Below are 18588 nucleotides of genomic sequence, written 5' to 3'. Positions count from 1 at the left end.
CAGATGAGTTTTAGGGGCTAGGGCACGTGCATGAACTCCTTTGGTTATTAAAGTCAATGTTACACCTACCGAAGCTGGCTTTGTGCTCTGTCCAAAGTGTGCGGGGGTGTCATGTACGTTGAGCGCAAGTGTGTGTGTGAGGGGTGGTCTTACCTCAGCCCCAGGTGAGTCTGCCCCCTTCCCCCTGGGCCGCCATCAACATCCCCCGGGCAAAGGACGGGACCATGCGCTGCAGTGTCACAGCCGCATGCAGGGATGGTCCGGGTGGATGGTGGTACTGTGGCCATGGGTCAGACAAAGTCCAACGATGTAGAGCCAGGAGCTCATCGCAAGGCGGGTTGTCATCATCCTCCATGGCCTGCGATAGACACGCGTCCATCCGCAACTGTGTGAGCCCGGCCCGTTGTGCTGCAGGTGGATCGGCAATGGGGGTGGGTGGATGGGTGGGGGGTGTGGGTGGTCGGCTGTTGCCATGGTGTGCGGTCTGTGGCCATACTACCCGATTCCCACGCCCATCTAGTCAGTGAAGCGGGCGTCTATCAGTCTGTCCCGTGCCCGCTGGGCCAGCCGGTAACGGTGGACAGCCACCCGCCTGTGTCTACCCCGTCTGCCCTGACCATTGCCCCCATCCCCCTCATCTGGGGAGGACTGGGCCTCTTCCTGCTGCTCCTCCACTCCGCCCTCCGCTGCCTGCGGCACATCGCCCCTCTGCTGGGCTATGTTGTGCAGGACGCAGCACACCACAATGATGCGGCCGACCCTATCTGACCGATACTGGAGGGCACCCCCAGAGAGGTCCAGGCACCTGAAACGCATCTTCAGCACGCCAAAGCACCTCTCGATCACTCCCCTTGTCGCTACATGGGCATCATTGTAGCGGTTCTCCGCCTCATTGCGTGGCCTCCGTATAGGCGTCATCAGCCACGATCGCAATGGGTAGCCCCTGTCGCCCAGCAACCAGCCCCTCAGCCGGGGATGGCGTCCCTCGTACATGCCGGGGATGGATGACCGCGACAACACGAATGAGTCGTGTACACTGCCTGGGTGACGGGCGCAGACGTGCAGGATCATCATGCGGTGGTCGCAGACCACCTGTACGTTCATCGAATAGGTCCCCTTCCAATTAGTGAACACGGCCCTGTTATCTGCAGGTGGCCGCACGGTGACGTGCATCCCATCGATCGCGCCCTGGACCATGGGGAACCCGGCCACGGCAGAGAAGCCCACGGCCCGGGCATCTTGGCTGGCCCGGTCCACGGGGAAGCGGATGTAGCGGTGCGCCATGGCATATAGGGCATCTGTCACTGCCCGGATGCACCGGTGCACCGATGTCTGCGATATGCCGGACAGGTTCCCACTCGGTGCCTGGAATGACCCCATTGCATAAATGTTCAGGGCCACCGTAACCTTGACGGACACGGGGAGAGGGTGTCCCCCGCCAGTGCCACGAGGTGACAGGTGTGCCAGCAGGTGGCAGATGTGTGCCACGGTTTCCCGGCTCATCCGGAGTCTCCTCCTGCATTCCCGGTCCGTGAGGTCCTGGTATGACTGCCGGGGCCGGTATACACGGGGCGCCCTCGGGTGCCTCCGTTGCCGTGGGGCCGCGACGTCCTCCTCCCCCTCCTCGTCCTGTCGGTCAGGTGTCCCTCCAGCCTGGGCGGCTGCTGCCTGCCCCTCTGCGGCAGCCTGCGCCGCCTCTCTGGCACGCTCCTCCTCCTCCTCCTCCCCCTCCTCATCCAGGGCAACATAGACATGAGCGGCTGCCACCACGGCGGCCAACATCGCTGGATGATCTGAAAACATGACGGCCTGGTTGGGGGGGGGGGGGGAGGGGAACGATGACATATCATCATTGCCCATATACCCTCCTCCCCCCAGCCAGGTGGCATGGACCGCATGGGTCCAACTGTTGGAGGCTGGCACCTGGCCAGGGGGACCAACTCACTTGCCCTCCCATCCCCCTCCTCGGCACGGACACCCCCCCAACCTCCACCCCGGCACGGCACGGACCCCCCCCAACCTCCACCCCAGCACGGACCCCCCCCCCCAACCCCCAACCTCCACCCCGGCACGGCACGGACCCCCCCAACCTCCACCCCAACACGGACCCCCCCCAACCTCTACCCCAGCACGGACCCCCCCCCCAACCCCCAACCTCCACCCCGGCACGGCACGGACCCACCCCCAACCTCCACCCCAGCACGGACCCCCCCCAACCTCCACCCCAGCAGGGACCCCCCCCCTAACCCCCAACCTCCACCCCGGCACGACACGGACCCCCCCAACCTCCACCCCAGCACGGACCCCCCCCCCCAACCTCCACCCCAGCACGGACCCCCCCCAACCCCCAACCTCCACCCCGGCACGGCACGGCACGGACCCCCCCCAACCTCCACCCCAGCACGGACCCCCCCCCAACCTCCACCCCAGCACGGACCCCCCCCAACCCCCAACCTCCACCCCGGCATGGCACGGACCCCCCCCAACCTCCACCCCAGCACGGACCCCCCCCCCCAACTTCCACCCCAGCAAGGACCCCCCCCCAACCTCCACCCCAGCACGGACCCCCTCAACCTCCACCCCAGCACGGACCCCCCCCCCCCCAACCCCCAACCTCCACACCGGCACGGCACGGAACACCCCCAACCTCCACCCCAGCACGGACCCCCCCCAACCTCCACCCCAGCACGGACCCCCCCCCAACCCCCAACCTCCACCCCGGCACGGCACGGCACGAACCCCCCCCCCAACCTCCACCCCAGCACGGACCCCCCCCCAACCCCCAACCTCCACCCCGGCATGGCATGGACCCCCCCAACCTCCACCCCAGCACGGACCCCCCCCCAACCTCCACCCCAGCACGGACCCCCCCCAACCTCCACCCCGGCACGGCACGGCACGGACCCCCCCCAACCTCCACCCCAGCATGGACCCCCCCCCAACCTCCACCCCGGCACGGCACGGACCCCCCCCCCAATCTCCACCCCAGCACGGACCCCCCCCCCCCAACCTCCACCCCAGCACGGACCACCCCCAACCTCCACCCCGGCACGGACCCACCCCCCCCCCAACCTCCACCCCGGCACGGACCCCCCCCCCCCTCCAACCTCCACCCCGGCACGGACCCCCTCCCGGCACTCCCCCGGAGCCCAGCCTACTCTAACCACCCCCCCCCCCCACCGCACACACACACACACACAACCCGAGACACACCTCTCCTCATGCAATCAGACTGCGGCCACGCCATTGCCTGCCCAGAGCCAACCCCCCAGGCCGTCACTCACCTCCACGCTGGTCGGCGTGAGCCTGGAGCACCGGGTCACGCCGATGAAAAGGAGGTTTGATTCACGTCGACGTGAACGGTCATCGCGTCGACGGGACTTCGGCCCATCCGGAAGGGAGAATATCGGCAGGCCGAAAATCGGCTGCCTTGCGCAGACACGTGACATTCTCCGCGGCAGCGGCGCCATTAACGCCCCACCGACTTTTCTCCCTTCGGAGACTTCGGCAACCGGCGGGGGCGGGATTCACGGCGGCCAACGGCCATTCTCCGACCCTCTGGGGGGGTCGGAGAATGACGCCCGTGGTTTTTGAATCGCTCCAGTGCTTTGTCGCTTCATATCTCCGTAATCTTCTCTCGCCCCACAACCCTCCAATTTACCTGCACTCATCTAATTCTGGTCTCTTAAGCATCACCAATTATCATTGCTCCACCATTGGTGGCTGCACCTTCATTTTCCTCAGCCCGAAGCTAGGAATTTCCTCCTTAAAACTTCCCTTTTGTCCATCCTTCCCTCTTCCTTTAACGCTTATGAAAATTTACCTTTTTGATTAACCTGTGGTATCTGCCCTAAAATTTTCTTATGTGACTCAGTGGGACATTTTATGACATTAAAGGCACTATATAAATGCAGGTTATTGTTCTCCTCATATCTCTCAGTAATTTTCCATGCAATGCACTGGGTGGAATCTTACCATAATTTGGCAAAGTTCCAGGCTCAGGCTGAAAACTGGTGTGCAGCCCTCCAGTTGCATTGACCAGTTTTCTCACCAGATAATGAGCCTCTTTAAAGAAACAAAATGAGTGGGCGGGGTTTACACCATCACTCCAGCGGGGCAGGTCTTGATAGAGCTGGAACCCGGCTTCACAGAGATCAGGGGCGGGATTCCCCCCCCCCCCCGCCGTGTCCCAAAGTCTCCGCCACCAGACATTCGGCAGGGGTGGGAATCGCGCCGCGCCGGTCGGCGGACCCACCCCCGCCGATTCTCCGGCCCGCGATGGGCCAAAGTCCCGCTGCTGCAATGCCTGTCCTGCCAGCGTGGATTAAACCACCTTTGGAACGGCGGGACAAGGTGGCATGGGCAGGCTCCGGGGTCCTGGTGGGGGCCCACCGATCCGCGGGCGGGCCAGTGCCATGGGGGCACTCTTTTTCGTCCGCCTTCGCCATGGTCTTCACTGTGGCAGAGGCAGAAGAGACCCCCTCCCCTGCGCATGCGCGGGGTTGACGTCAACAGCCGCTGACTCTCCCGCGCATGCGCCGACCCGCATCGCCCAGCGTAGACCTTTTGGCCCCGGCTGGCGTGGCGCCAAAGGCCTTTCCCGCCAGCCGGTGGAGCGCAAACCACTCCGGCGCGGGCCTAGCCCCTCAAGGTGAGGGCTTGGCCCCTAAAGGTGCGGAGACTTTGGGGCGGCCCGACGCCAGAATGGTTCCTGCCATTCCATTACGCCAGAACCCCCCACCCCGCCAGGTAGGGGAGAATCCCACCTCAGATTTCCCCTTTTATGACGGTTTAAATCTGGTCCCAAGTCAAAAGGATCTCCAGATGTGCAGCAATAGTAACGTGAGCAAATGGGGGTAGTAGCCAATCATATTGAAGTATTTTCACAGACAGCCAACTGGAAAGTTAAAAGCACTAATGCCCTTTACTCCCAGTTTAAAAATTCAGGTGGCAAAAAAATAATGACAACTGGATTTAGATAAAAGCTAAAATATCAGTATGAACAAACAAAAAAAGTTTAAAATATGTGAATCTTATCACCTGATGGAGAAATTTGACATTCCAAAAATATTTGCTTTCAGAGTCAATGAGGTTGTTTAGCAATAATTCTAAGAGTTAGTATGCCATTAAAAACACAAAGTTTATTATCAAGGTGTATGTTTTGCAAAGGTATTTACAGCATGATAAACAGTATAAAAGTGGTGATTTTTCAGAATTTACGGGTTGCTTAGCGATTGCACACTTGAGGGACCTCAACAGTGCACACTCTCTGGAAGAGAGTAGAATACTGACAGCCACTTTGAGATTTCCGTGTTTATCTGTGCATTTTTGAAAATTCTTCAAGTATCTGTTAGCTTCAGTGTAGTAATGTTGGCAAATGCTGACAGTTCCACTGTCATTGTGATTGCAAACTCCAGGCTGTTGACTTGAGGAAAAAGAACTGCCCACTCTTCCCCAAATATCCACTTGAACATGTAGTCAGGGACTCCTTGAACGTTCAATTCAAAAGACAGCACCTGAAAATGCAGCAAGCATTCTTTCAGTGCTGCATCATTAGTGCTCCAGTCAAGAAGAGGTACTTGAACCCATAACCTTCTGGTTCAGAGGTGGCAACTGAGCCAAAGTCACATAAAAAGGACAATAAAAATATTTGAACAAAAATCTTGAACCTAAAATATTGAAGGAATCTCAGACTAATTAAAGCAGTCAGCTCTCACAACACACTTCCATTCATTATCCCCTCTCCCCACGTAAATCCTATTAGTTCATTCACTATAAATTTCATGTGTATGTGCCTTGAAAGAGAACCATGCTTAGTTTTGACACTGTAAACCAAGCTTATAGTTTCAAGAACTGTTCAGGTTACATTTTCCTTGGGAGAATGTCATTTGTTTTTGTGAGCAGGCAGTGAAGGAGCTTAAGCTCTTTAAAGAAGTAGGTTTTTGCCACTTACCAGACCTGACTCAGTGAACTGCCAACGACCCTCAGTAGGTATGTTTGACCCAGGCATGCACATAGGTCTGCCTATGCAGTGCTGCTGGGATCGGGCTCTCTGTGATACATGGTTCAAATACATGGCTCAGAATTGTTTGGGAAACAGGTGCACACAATAAGACTCCAAGTTAGCTTATTTGACAGTACGCAAAGTTTTGATCAAATGGGGACCCTCAGCTAACTGCCAGAAAGCAAATAGGTGTATGAGTCACAAACCTCTAAGCACATTGATCAATTAAATGTTTACAATGTAATAAAGCTGGGGATGTGGATGAAACAAAGGTACTTTAGCCAAATTGACACTGCCTTGACACCTCTGCCACTGAACAAAATTGTTTCAATCACTTAATCTGTAAATGGATGTAGTAATGATAAAGGTGAGCAAGATTCTATAAGGTGTACAGAATGGACAATGTTTTAGGAAGGGGTGACGAAGGGGGGCATAACAAAGCTACACAGGATCACATCACCAGGAATACTAGTTAGAGTGGCTCCCAGCTGGCTACAATAACAGAGTGCTGAGCTTTAACTAGGAGACAGAGCTTGAGATGCAGTCATTAACAGCATTTGCACACAGACTTCCGGAAGAGTTTATAGGGTGTGCTTCCTTTCCAGGTTCTGATGAGACATCTGGTCGCAAAGTTGAGGTGGGGGTGGAAAAGTGGGAAAATTGGCTGGAAAGGGATCCCTACGTTGTTAAAGCCACCTTTTCGGGGAAACAATGTATCATGATGTCTGTGAAAGTGTTGATGAATTCAGACCAGCCCATCCCAAGAGGAGCATGTTGATGTGAAAGGCTGACTTGAGGAAAGGAAGCAAAGTAAAATATCTCAAATCAAATAGAAAAGAAGTTAATCATGAATTGTGCTTTTCTGAAAAATTGGGAAGAAAAAAAGATGATTTTGTCTATCCTTGCAAAGAATTCCAAAGCAATAGACTGGAGGCTGTATGTTTCAGTCACTAGATATGATTCAATAATTCAGATGTTCATAGGTCAGTGCAGTGCTGATGCTGGCATTGCTCGTTTAACATTGAGTCAATTAGCAATGTCAGTTGTCAGCCTAGTAAGGAGCTCTGTTTGATCACACTTGTTACTGTGCTAGTATGGCTAATTCCAAACAGGCATGGTCTGCAGCTTGAATTGGTAAACATCAAAAGCCAAGCATTATAACAAAAAGAAAATTAAATATTCATAATGTGAAGCACTCATTGCCCGTTCTTGCTTGCTTATTCTTTTAGTTCATCTGTAAGCAAGCTTATAGTTAAAATGGTGACCCACCTGTTCACCGTAGTCAGTTTGTACAAGCAGAAAGGAAATGAATTTTTGGATTCACTAATCCTGATCACCATTCATTCAGCCGTAAAGTAATATCCATCTGCATGCTTTATTTTTCACCTTGAGGATCTTTTTAGCTGAGCTTTGAGACTTTCCATTGGAAAGTATGTTATTGGCATTTGAAAATACACAATGTGCTGTGTAATTCTGTCATTCCAGCAGGTGATTAAATCTGAATTTGATGCAACCTATTTTGTCTAAAGGTTTAAAAAAATCAAAATTCTATTTTCTAATGCAGTGTATAGAAGAAAAACAAATTCACTACACTGTTTGAGGTTTCAAATACGAAAGCTGAATTAGCACAGCAAAGTTATGCATCAGTCAATTTGTTTAAGAAATTAATTTCTGTATTATTTCTACCCAAGTCACCAGATCTCCAATTATTGAGCTGCATAAGATACAGCCAATACGTGATATTAAGGGTTATAAGCATTTCAGAGAGAAGTATGACTATTGTAATATTCAACACTAAACCCATCTCTTAATAATTGTCATTTTTAAATACTCCATTTTTCTGGTAGTCGTCCATCCATCTGGCCCGAGTGCAGATTATTATCCCTACAGCTTTAACAGTAACAAGTACCACAACTAGAAGATGGCCTTTAATACACAGCAAGAGTTCACTTACAAAATATAGCAAAAGACACTTGTTTGCAAAATATGTGCACTTTTTGATTTGGTTCATTCTGAAATGCAGTTAATAATTTATAAATGATTGTAGCAGCCATGAATAACCAGCATCAAACCTTCAATGAGTGAAGAGGTGCCTACAATGTGAGCTCTCAGAGTACATCCAGCTCCCATGGCCCCTCTCTTGTTGCTCTGAGCCAATTCTAAATTATATTACAAGAGCAGTCTCTATCTGTGTTGAAAGTGCTTCCATTAATTCTTTGAAAGTCTGCAAGCAAAATTCTCACAAAAGGTACTCTCATGCTAGATGTAGATGTTTCCCAGTGCTGTTCCATAATTACAACACAATACCAGCATTGTCATGAGGATTTCAATAAAGTATAATGGCGGGCACATCAAATTTTCATCCGATGTCCACTTCAGCAGTGAAAACAATCCAGCAATGTAATAATAGACTTTGTCCTCCCAACCTCGGGTTGCGGCTCTGTGCTATTTAACACAAGGGTGAAATACTGTGATTACCATCCAGTGCTCAGAGTAATTAGAGGTGATGAATTAAAAGTAGCAGAGAGACCATTGAAATAGTTAGACCGTAACTGCAGCAATGGGGCAAAACACGTTTGCCACACACCAATGTGCAGTTCCTGTGTACATGCAGCTGATTCCCGTGTCAATTGAGGAGGGAGTTCACCCTGCTTTATTTTTGAATCAATTGGAGCCTTCCACACCAATTCCAATCCAACTTTAACATATGATACATAAAGCTTTTCCTTCAGACTAGAAGTCTCAACTTGTGGAGAGTGAATGCACCATAAGAGCAGCACGGTAGCATAGTGGGGGCAGCACGGTAGCACAGTGGCTAGCACAGTTGATTCACAGCTCCAGGGTCCCAAGTTTGATTCCCGGCTTGGGTCACTGTCTGTGCGGAGTCTGCACGTTCTCCCCGTGTGTGCGTGGGTTTCCTCCGGGTGCTCCGGTTTCCTCCCACAGTCCAAAGATGTGCAGGTTAGGTGGATTGGCCATGCTAAATTACCCTTAGTGTCCAAAAAGGTGAGGTGGGTTACTGGGTTACGGGGATAAGGTGGAGGTGTGGGCTTATGTAGGGTGCCCTTTCCAAGGGCCGGTGCAGACTCAATGGGCCGAATGGCCTCTTCTGCACTGTAAATTCTATGATCTATGATAATAAAATTCCACATCAATTTATTTAATAAACCTAGTGATAACACTGAAGTAAGTGAGCTGATAAATAACCTTTGGGTTGCCTTCCCTCCTGATACTACATTACAAGGTAAAAGCAGTGTCATTTAAGCATAGGAGTAATTCATTGAATTAAAAATAAATAATTTAAAAATCCAAAGTTTAACAATGTGAACTAAATTGTACAAAATTATCTCCATCCAGGCCCAAACATTTCCAACCAAAGATTTACTGGAGCTGTTCCTGAACAAGTTCTTTAAAGCATGCTCTATAGACTAGAAGGAGGGTGGTTGGAGCAGCAAATTATACAACCTTTGAAGAAAATAAGTATTAAGAACTTTGTTTGATTGTCACCATTGAATTTTAACCCATTGTATCTGTTTTTAACCTTGTAAAACTATTGGTTTGACCACCAAAACTTGTCAGCAACTTGAAGTTGGTAACTCTACCACACATATCCAGGCTTGACCGTATAACTAGCAATTAATATTCATGCCACAGGAGTGGCAGGTGACGACCATGTCCAACAAAGATAGTGTAACAACTGCCGCTTGACATTCAATGGCATTACCATAGTCAACTTCTTGGGGTTACCACTGAGCAGAAACATAACTGGACAGGTGGCATAAATACCGTGGCTACACCAGTAATTCAGAGGCTGGGTTTTTCTGTGGCAAGTAACTCACCTCCCATCTGATGGAATACTCTCTCTCTCTAATTGTCTGGATGAGTGCAACTGTAAGACCATTCAAGAAGCTCCACGTCATCCAGACCAAAGCAGCACATTTTATTTGCACCCCAAGCACTACCTTAAACATACAGTCCCTCCACCCCCGATATAAAATGGCTACAGGGGGTACCATTCACAAGATGCACTGCAGCAAAGCACCAAGGCTTCTTCAACAGAACCTCCTAAAGCCACAAGTTCTATCACCTGGAACGATAAGGGCACGTGATGGATAGAAACACCACTATCTCCAAGGTCCCCTCCAAGTCACACACCATCTTATGTGGGAAATAAATCGCCTTTCTCACACAATCACTGGGTCAAAATCCTGGAGGCCTACCCAACAGAATTACAGGAGCACCTTCGCCACACAGACTGCAGCAGCTTAAGAAAACAGCTCACCACAACTTTCCCAAATGCAACCAGTGATGGGCAACAAATTTTCAAAATATGGCTATATCCTGTGACTGAATTTTAAGAAACAATTTAACAGAAATCGCAAAATAAGCAACCTGTTTTTTAATTTGCTTTCCTTTAATGTACCCTTTGCAATTTCTGTGTGTTAACTTGACTGTCAATCTGTCCATTAAAGCACATACATCTCTCACCGATATCGCTTGTCAGAAAATAAATAATATCATATTCTAGTATATTATCTTGATAAAAAGCATGTGGTTAGTTGTAAAGGGGAGCTCTGACCACCTGGCTCGCTACCAGTAGTTCCCTGCATTTTTATAATTAAATATCAATGTCAAAACAGTACCCTGAATTTTTTCAAAGAACTGTGCATCATGGCTGTTCAACATATTTACTAATGATTATCGCATATGTACCCCAGAGTAGAAAGCCTCTAAGATGATTAAACCATGGTAATTGCCTATAATGTTAATCCCATCCCATCCCAGCAGTTTGCTCATCTAATCCATACTCTGATATGTGATGCACAACACACAACCCTCATCAGTTTTCCATTCATGCCACTTTCTAGCCTGCATTTTTATAATGAGAAACATATTTGCTTTCGATAAACAGTAACCCTTTGAACTTCAATCACCTAATGCACATACTTTATGTCATACAAACAAGCACATACGGGTGCTATCAAGTTAAACAGAAAAACAGATCAATTCTTTATCCATTGTAGCTATTGGTAAACTAAAAGTTATATCAAAATTAGTCAAACAGTCCTTAATTCTGAATGAAACCTTTCCCCCTAAGGTGCTGAGATATTATACTGAAGAAGCTTCCCACATCTAGTGATACACGAGGCAAAGCACATAGCTATGTCTGTTAGTATAGCTAGTTTTCTTCCTGGAACAGTTCGTCAGCCTGTCACCAAAGGCTACAAATTGACACATGCCATTCCACATCAGGTATGGCTGACCAGGAGACCCACCCGCTCTTATCACTTGCCCTAGGCATATTAGCAGGATTTACATGTTTGGCCATTTTAAGAACACATCTTCCGTTGCCATCGCACTCAAGAGTGAGACTCAAACCCAGAGCTTCCGGTTCAGAGGCAGAGACGCTACCTACTGCACCAAAAGACCTCACTGAAGGTATTATACAGGCTGATCTAAACTCAGCAGGGTGTGACACTGACTAAAATCCTGCTGCTATTATGATTACAAAAAATTGGAAATTACATCCTCATTCCATTTTGACGCTGATACGATCACAATCTGTCAGTCATTGGGTATCAGGGAAAAATGGACTGAAGTGCATGAAAAGGAGTGTTCTTTTTTTAAATGCTACCCTATAAACCTTCAAATACAATCTGAAAGATCAAAACTAAATCCTCACATATTTCAAGATTATCTTCTGAAACATTTTCCACAGGGCACCCTCCAATCATTAAGTTTCATTGGAATCTACTTACTTAAGGTTGCAACCTGGACTCTGTATGGGTCACCTATGGGGTCAACTGAGGAAATGAGAAGATTGCATTTGTACAATATGTTGCCTTGGTAATCAAAGTTACGAAGTTGGGATGATTGGAGTTTGGGACTTGGAAATGAGAATATGAATTTACAAATGCAGCACCTTTAGTTTATTCAATTCCACAGTGAGAGGTCTGAAGCATAAACAAGCAGCATTTTGTTGATGTTTTTTTCTTATAAATAAGTTGCAATATTACACAAAATTTAACTTAATTTCTCATAATTAGTGGCAGAATTTCATTTTTCAATAATAATTCGATCTTGGGCTTGGTAGCTTATTTAATTTTCTTTTCAACATCAAGATTTGGGAATTCTAACAATAATGAACAGAAATATATTGTCATTCATTAATCATTATAGTACTAATGAATGTTCAGCATGATTTATGCCTGAATTGGTCTCCCATTGCAACATAAAATATGCTCCTTATTATCACTGATAAATCACCATCAATTTAGGGAGCACAATTTTGTAATGTATTCAAGCTGGCTCATTCAGTCAATCCAATTGCTCATTTAATTTAATCTATCTATTGATGACCACTTACACCATTGTTACCTGTTTTCACCCATAGGCGGAGTTAACATACAGTTCAAGCCACGCATTCTACCACATGTATAAGAACGGAATCAAAGGCGATTAAGCATCGTGAGACCCAAATAATTGTTGTTACATTCTTGTTCAGAAGCACTTGGTATTGCAGCAGCTCATCATTTTGAAGCCCCAAAAATACTGATACCAGAAGCTGAGGAAATAATCTTTTGAGCACCTGTGATAGCCAAATAATGATAGTTTATCTCAGCATTTCCATCACGAGAGGCCTCTGAGCAGAAACCAAACACTTACTCAGAGATAGGGAGGAATCACCTATGGGATGGTCAGCTGGGCTAGATAACACACCTCCTAGTGGATGGTGTCTCAGCAACATTGAGAGTCCAGATTTGTAAACTATAAGTCAGGGGTTCTCCAAATAGCAGGTCCTCGGAGACAGCAAAGGTGGTAATGGAGCTTTGACTGACTTTTGATAGTTGTGAGACCCCTTTTAATGTTAGTTTTTTTCTGTTGCTGAGTGTAAGCTTAATCATCTGTTCTCTGAAATTGGTCGCTGCTACAACCACAGTATATAAAAAGGTGCGCCATCACCTTTTTCAGTGTAAACCCTGTAGTTCTAAAACCCCCACCCTGGTCAGCAAATATTCCCTCACCCATCGGTCAACCTCCCACCTGTCCCCTGCCCAGCAATTCTCCCCCCCCCCCCCCCCCCACCCCCACCCCCCGCCAATTTTCACTCTGGATCCACATGAAGTCTGAGGCAATAATACGGGGTTACATTAGAAAAAGGTTTGGGAAGCACTGCTCAATATGTAATTGTTATCAATTAACAAAGAAAGCCCAGTACTGGTGAGGAAAGGTATATCTCAGTTACAGATGAAACAGACTTTGTCCAAGACTTTAATGTCTACAGATACTGCTCCTGCTTATTTCAAATAAGTCTGAATATATTGGGTTGGCAGTTTGTCAGCTTAGACTGTGGCACAAAACAGATTTACAAACCAAGACAAGGCTGGATAATGAGGAACAGCAGATCAGGAAATACTAGAGCCTGTGGTCACTGAGATTCATGAGGCAATATTACCTCCAGACTTACCCTACATAAGCTGCTCTTACACTGTAAGTGTTCCTTATGCATTAAGTTACTCCAAGCCATCATTCCACAGTCCAGCCTTGTCTTGCTTTGCATTTTGCTGAATGCTATCGGTAAATTGAAAATTACAGTTGTACTGCAGTAAATGGCATTAAATATTAGGAACTGTGTATTACAGGCAGCTGATCTGATACGGCCCATTTTACATACCCACCGAGACAAATTTCTATCCCATTTTGTTCTCATTGTATGTGTGATACCTGTGGTATATTTGTTATAAGCAACAATTACTGCTGATTGAATGATCGTGTTTAATTAGTTACAACAGTACAACAAATTAATAATTTGACGTGGAGAAATTTCAAAAGGCTGTGTCCGCACTAAAACCATAATGGAATTAAGTTATATTTGCATCAATTTTCATTCTATTAACAGAATTAAACCTTAAAAACACTGAGATCTGCCCATAAAACTTTGAAGTGAAAAGTGCTTAAGGAAAGCAGCTGCTATCAGCACACAGGGGACAAGTTACTGTACCATGGATTGATTTTTTTCCTTTAACAGCTGAAATTGCTGAATGTACATCAAACAGGTAATTTAAGTGTCTCTTACAACATTATTACATTACTAAAACCTTAGTATTGTCAGCTCCCTCAATCTCCTTTTCATTACACTGGCACAATCAAAAAAAGGTTTTTCAGATATGTGGCAGGTCAACGCAATCAATCTGCAGTCTCTGTTAGCCACTAATAAACACAGGACCACAAAGTGCTTAATGAGGAACAGCAGACCAGGAAATACGAGTCTGTGGTCACTGGTACTCTCATGAGGCAATATTACCTCCAGATTTACCCTACATAGCGCGCTCTTATAATGAAGGTGCTCCTTATGCGTTAAGTTACAATAAAACCATTATTCCACAGGCCAGCCATGGTCTTGTTATCTGCAGATTGCAACATAGACGCGCGTCAAATTTTGTTTCCCCAATTTGCCTGAAAAAGCTCCAAATTTCCTCAGAAGGGGAACCCACAACAGAAAGACAAAATAAAATGTTGAAAGCAGAAGAGGTTATTTTTGGCGGGGAGAGGTGAAAACGCGATCGCAGTTCGGATCTTATTACAATAGGATGTCGAAGAAGAATCAAATAATGAAATGTTAGATGTGAATAAACGGAGGAATCTTCGCACTGAAAATTGTTATTCGACAAATGAGGGAAACGTCCTGGCAAATCTAACGACAAACAAACAAAACATTCGAGTAAAGATGGTCGAACCGAAGAGGGTAAAAACAATAGAAACAAAATCGATGTTTGTCTGTTGTTAATTGAAGTGCTCGTTTCTTTGACTATTTGCTTCTAATCTTTTATCCGCAATTCTCGGGTTACGAGACCAGAAGCAGAGTTTGGTTTCTGATAAAGTAAAATCCGTATTTGTTTTCCTCTTCGAGCGCAAATAATGCTTTATTTGTTTAAAATAAAACAAATGTTTGATTTTACGAGAGGAAACACGACCATGAAATATTTGCTTAACGTCATTGGAAATAATTAAGATAAGACCTCCACATCCCCCCCCCCCCCCCCCCAACTAACTGGAGAGCAACTCTTGCCCCTATTCTGCTTCAATACGGCGCCAGCAATTAAAATAAAACATCGAAACAAGAACCGGTGGAAATGAATGAACAAGAGTGACACTTCCCTGGTCAATGTTGACGGTGCTGCAGACAGACAGCTGAGGAGGGACTGCTGGAGATTTATTGACCAGCCGCAGCACCCTCTCGGCTCCTGCCCTACCTACCCTATCAAACAGCAACACACAGGGCGAGGGTCAGGTTTGCCATTCTGATGTCTTTCCTCACTTTTAGCGCTTGTGCCATTGTTTACCAACCGCATTCCTCGGCACATCGTGCAAAGATAGGGGCACAGAGTTGAAGTGACAAAAGTATCCAGTTACTTTCCACCACTGTCAAGAGAGCTCCTGCCTGCCATCCACGGCGAAGCACTGATGGAGATTCGCAGCTACACGCAGACAGTTCAGGGGGCAATGTGAGGGGAGGGAGTTGTAGTTTCGAGATAATAAAGGGAGAAAACGCAAGATTTTCTATCATATACAGTATGAATAATAATGATAAAGAGACCTACATTGAGTGCTGTGCCTCTGTTGCCAGTCCCTGTGTGTCAGTCCATTGAAGCATGCAGTCAGAGCTTTCTCCTGCAGCATGCAAGAGGACGGGCTCGGAGTGTAGAAATCCAGCATTTGCCCAGGGCTGACTGCGAGAACATCCATACAGTCAAACATGACGAGAGGCTGTCCACAACCTGCGAAGCAAAGTGTTCCTCCTCTCTCTCTAGGTGTGGGGAAATTTGCAAAGAAAAAGTTGTTCGAACTCCCATCAAAACTCTGCCCTTATATTTTTTTTTCGCCCCTCTTTTTCTTGGCACGTTAAGAACTGCTGATCTGTTCCCCAGAGCGGATTCATGAATTATGACAGACAACACAACTAGAAGCCTGTAATTGATCCAAATGATCATTTACCATTTTTCCCCCAAAGTCAGATACGGCGCTCAATTCTAAATGAGAGAGGGCGCAGGGGAGGAGAGGGGGAGTCAGGCTGCCTAATGTTCAGCCTTGGCAGCTGCCCTTTCGTTGAAAGTCTCTTTCGCTCTTGGCTCTGTGGGACCCGCGGAAATCTCCCGATCCCTGGCACAATTTGCACGATACAAATCTGCAGCCGCAAAAATAGCTCCGCTCACCCCTCTTGTTTTCCAAAATGGCTCGTCCTGCTTTTGACCAGCTTACTTCCTACTCCTTATGTCACAGAAGCACAGTAAAAGATTGAATTGCCTAATATATGCAAGTGAACTTTCTCTGAACCCTACCCAGGCTGCTAACCTTCAAATGACCCAACCCAGCCTGACATCACCAGCTCCCAGGATTCCCACAGCACTTCATATTTCCAGAAACCAAGCAAAGCAGATACAAGCTGCATCTAACAACTATTAAGCAGGAGAGGGAAAATCCGATGCACACAGCGACTGAGCGAGAAAGCAATGGCTCACAATATTCCCCCCACAAAATCATGCACACGAAACTTGCTGCATTTTAATATCGGCAGCAATGGATTGTTATCCCAGTGATTGGGAGAATTAATTAGTCTTTTAAAAACAGGAAGATTAATATAACACTTTTTCACTTGAACTCCTGCGTTGTGTTGGTGAGTCAGATACTTTATATTGCACTAATTGTGGGTAAATGTATTCTGCACAACAATGCAGATCAATGATCCAAATACAGTTGCGGCAGTTTAAATACCCAGTTTCTGCAATTGCAATAAATATCTTTTTTACATAAATCCGACACATCAGTGCACCAGCTTGGACTGCACATTAATATTAAGATTTTTTTTGGCATGTCAATTTGAATTTTACATTTGATATTTATGGACACGGGATAATAATACAGTGGAATTTATATGCATCACTCGAGCTTTTACGGAATTGTCCGCAAGCAGAAGATAAACAGGAGCTGTTTAATGCAAGGACAAAAGTATGTTGCAGATGCTGTAAATCTGAAATAAAAAGAGAAAATGCTGGAGCTCCTCGGCAGTGGGCAGGCCCCTGTGCTGAGCGTGGCAAAAGTGTGACATCATTGGCACAATCCATCACTGCTCACTGGAACAAAATCGATCAGTCAATGCCACAGGGAGCATCTCTGCTCAAAGGAAAACTTCTTTTGACAAACACTTCGATGTTTCGACTGTTTTGGAAAGTGATCTACAAGCTAATTCACTTTTGAGAAAATAGATGGACTTTATGTAGATTTTTCTCACCTGCATACAAACATAGCACATACATCATCACCAAACAGTGAACGGGATGCATTCAATCCCATTATTCCCCACCCATTTCCCTTGAGTAACCATTAAAGCAGAGCCAAATGGTAATTGATGAGTGATGGACATTTATTCTAAAAGTAGGGACAATGCCAGTCCAACATTTTACAGCTAGGACAAGTGGTGTCTCTGAGACCCTGCCGCCGGGGCTGCCTGCTACAAGGACAGAAAATGCCTGCATGTCTGTTATGGGAGAATTAAACGAAGGAACAACAGCATTTTTTTTAAAAATTGCCTATTACTCAAAGGCTTTCTCATTTCAGAATATAATTTTATGGTACGTGCAGGGATACTCCTAAAGCTACCAGGATTGCTTCAACTATGAGCCAAAACACTTCTCTGAATGCAGGGATGAATTAGGTAAAGAAGTTGCTCTTTAGTACCTGCATGCCATGAAATGCAGCACATCTGACTTATGGGGCGAAATTCTCCGTTATCGGCAGAAAGTCCGCCGATCAGCGCAAAAAACGGCGCAAATCCCACTTGCGTCACGTCATAAAAATGGGTCGATAGTCTCCGGCCCGAAATGGGCTAGCAGCGACGTAACGGGATCCGCGCTTGCGCAGTGTTTCACGCCGTGCAGTGTCATACGCGCTGCACGGCGTGACGGCTCATAAGGCCGCGCAGCTCCCCCCCACCCGACCGGAACACCCAACCGCAACACCCGACTGGATGGCTGGCCGTCGCTCAGCCCCGAGGTTCGAGTCACGCGATGTGGAGGCGCTCCTGGACGCGGTGGAGCAGAGGAGGGACGCCCTGTATCCCGGGCACGGCCGCAGAGTTGCCCCACGCCACAGCCGGCGTCTGTGGAGGGAAGTGGCAGAGGCCGTCACCGCTGTGGCCCTGACACCACGGACAGGCACCCAGTGCCACAAGAAGGTGAACGACCTCGTCAGAGCAGGCAGGGTGAGCCTCCCCATATCCCCCATATCCCCCCTCCCCCATATCCCCCCTCCCCCATATCCCCCCTCCCCCATATCCCCCCTCCCCCATATCCCCCCTTCCCCATATCCCCCATATCCCCCCCTCCCCCATATCCCCCCACCCCATATCCCCCTCCCCCATATCCCCCCTCCCCATATCCCCCCTCCCCCATATCCCCCCTCCCCCATATCCCCCCTCCCCCATATTCCCCCCTCCCCATATCCCCCCTCCCCCATATCCCCAAGTGAATCCAGCCCTAACCTTAACCTCTGCAATGCACGCGCAACCGATGGCGTGCATTCATATA

The 18588-nt window shown here is 47.6% G+C and overlaps 1 protein-coding gene across 4 annotated transcripts in view; it reads right to left on the bottom strand.

Annotated features, from left to right (window-relative positions):
- LOC140425237 (retinoic acid receptor beta-like) overlaps positions 1-16302 on the bottom strand; it is a 325114-nt gene extending 308812 nt beyond the window's left edge. The window contains exon 1 of one of the 4 annotated variants that reach the window (XM_072509317.1): positions 15607-16302. In XM_072509317.1, coding sequence (XP_072365418.1) covers positions 15607-15763 — 157 coding nt within the window. In that variant the 5' untranslated portion in view covers positions 15764-16302. Of the gene's footprint in view, positions 1-12382; positions 12405-15262; positions 15444-15606 lie in introns of those variants that run through there. The other 3 variants (XM_072509318.1, XM_072509321.1, XM_072509322.1) reach the window with 3 other exon arrangements.
- Positions 16303-18588: the final 2286 nt, after the last annotated feature.

Source organism: Scyliorhinus torazame, chromosome 6 (genome assembly GCF_047496885.1).
Source record: "Scyliorhinus torazame isolate Kashiwa2021f chromosome 6, sScyTor2.1, whole genome shotgun sequence".
In the NCBI taxonomy this organism is placed as follows: domain Eukaryota; kingdom Metazoa; phylum Chordata; class Chondrichthyes; order Carcharhiniformes; family Scyliorhinidae; genus Scyliorhinus; species Scyliorhinus torazame.
The sequence above is the reverse complement of the archived record's forward strand: the minus strand, read 5'-3'. Positions and strand labels throughout refer to the sequence as shown.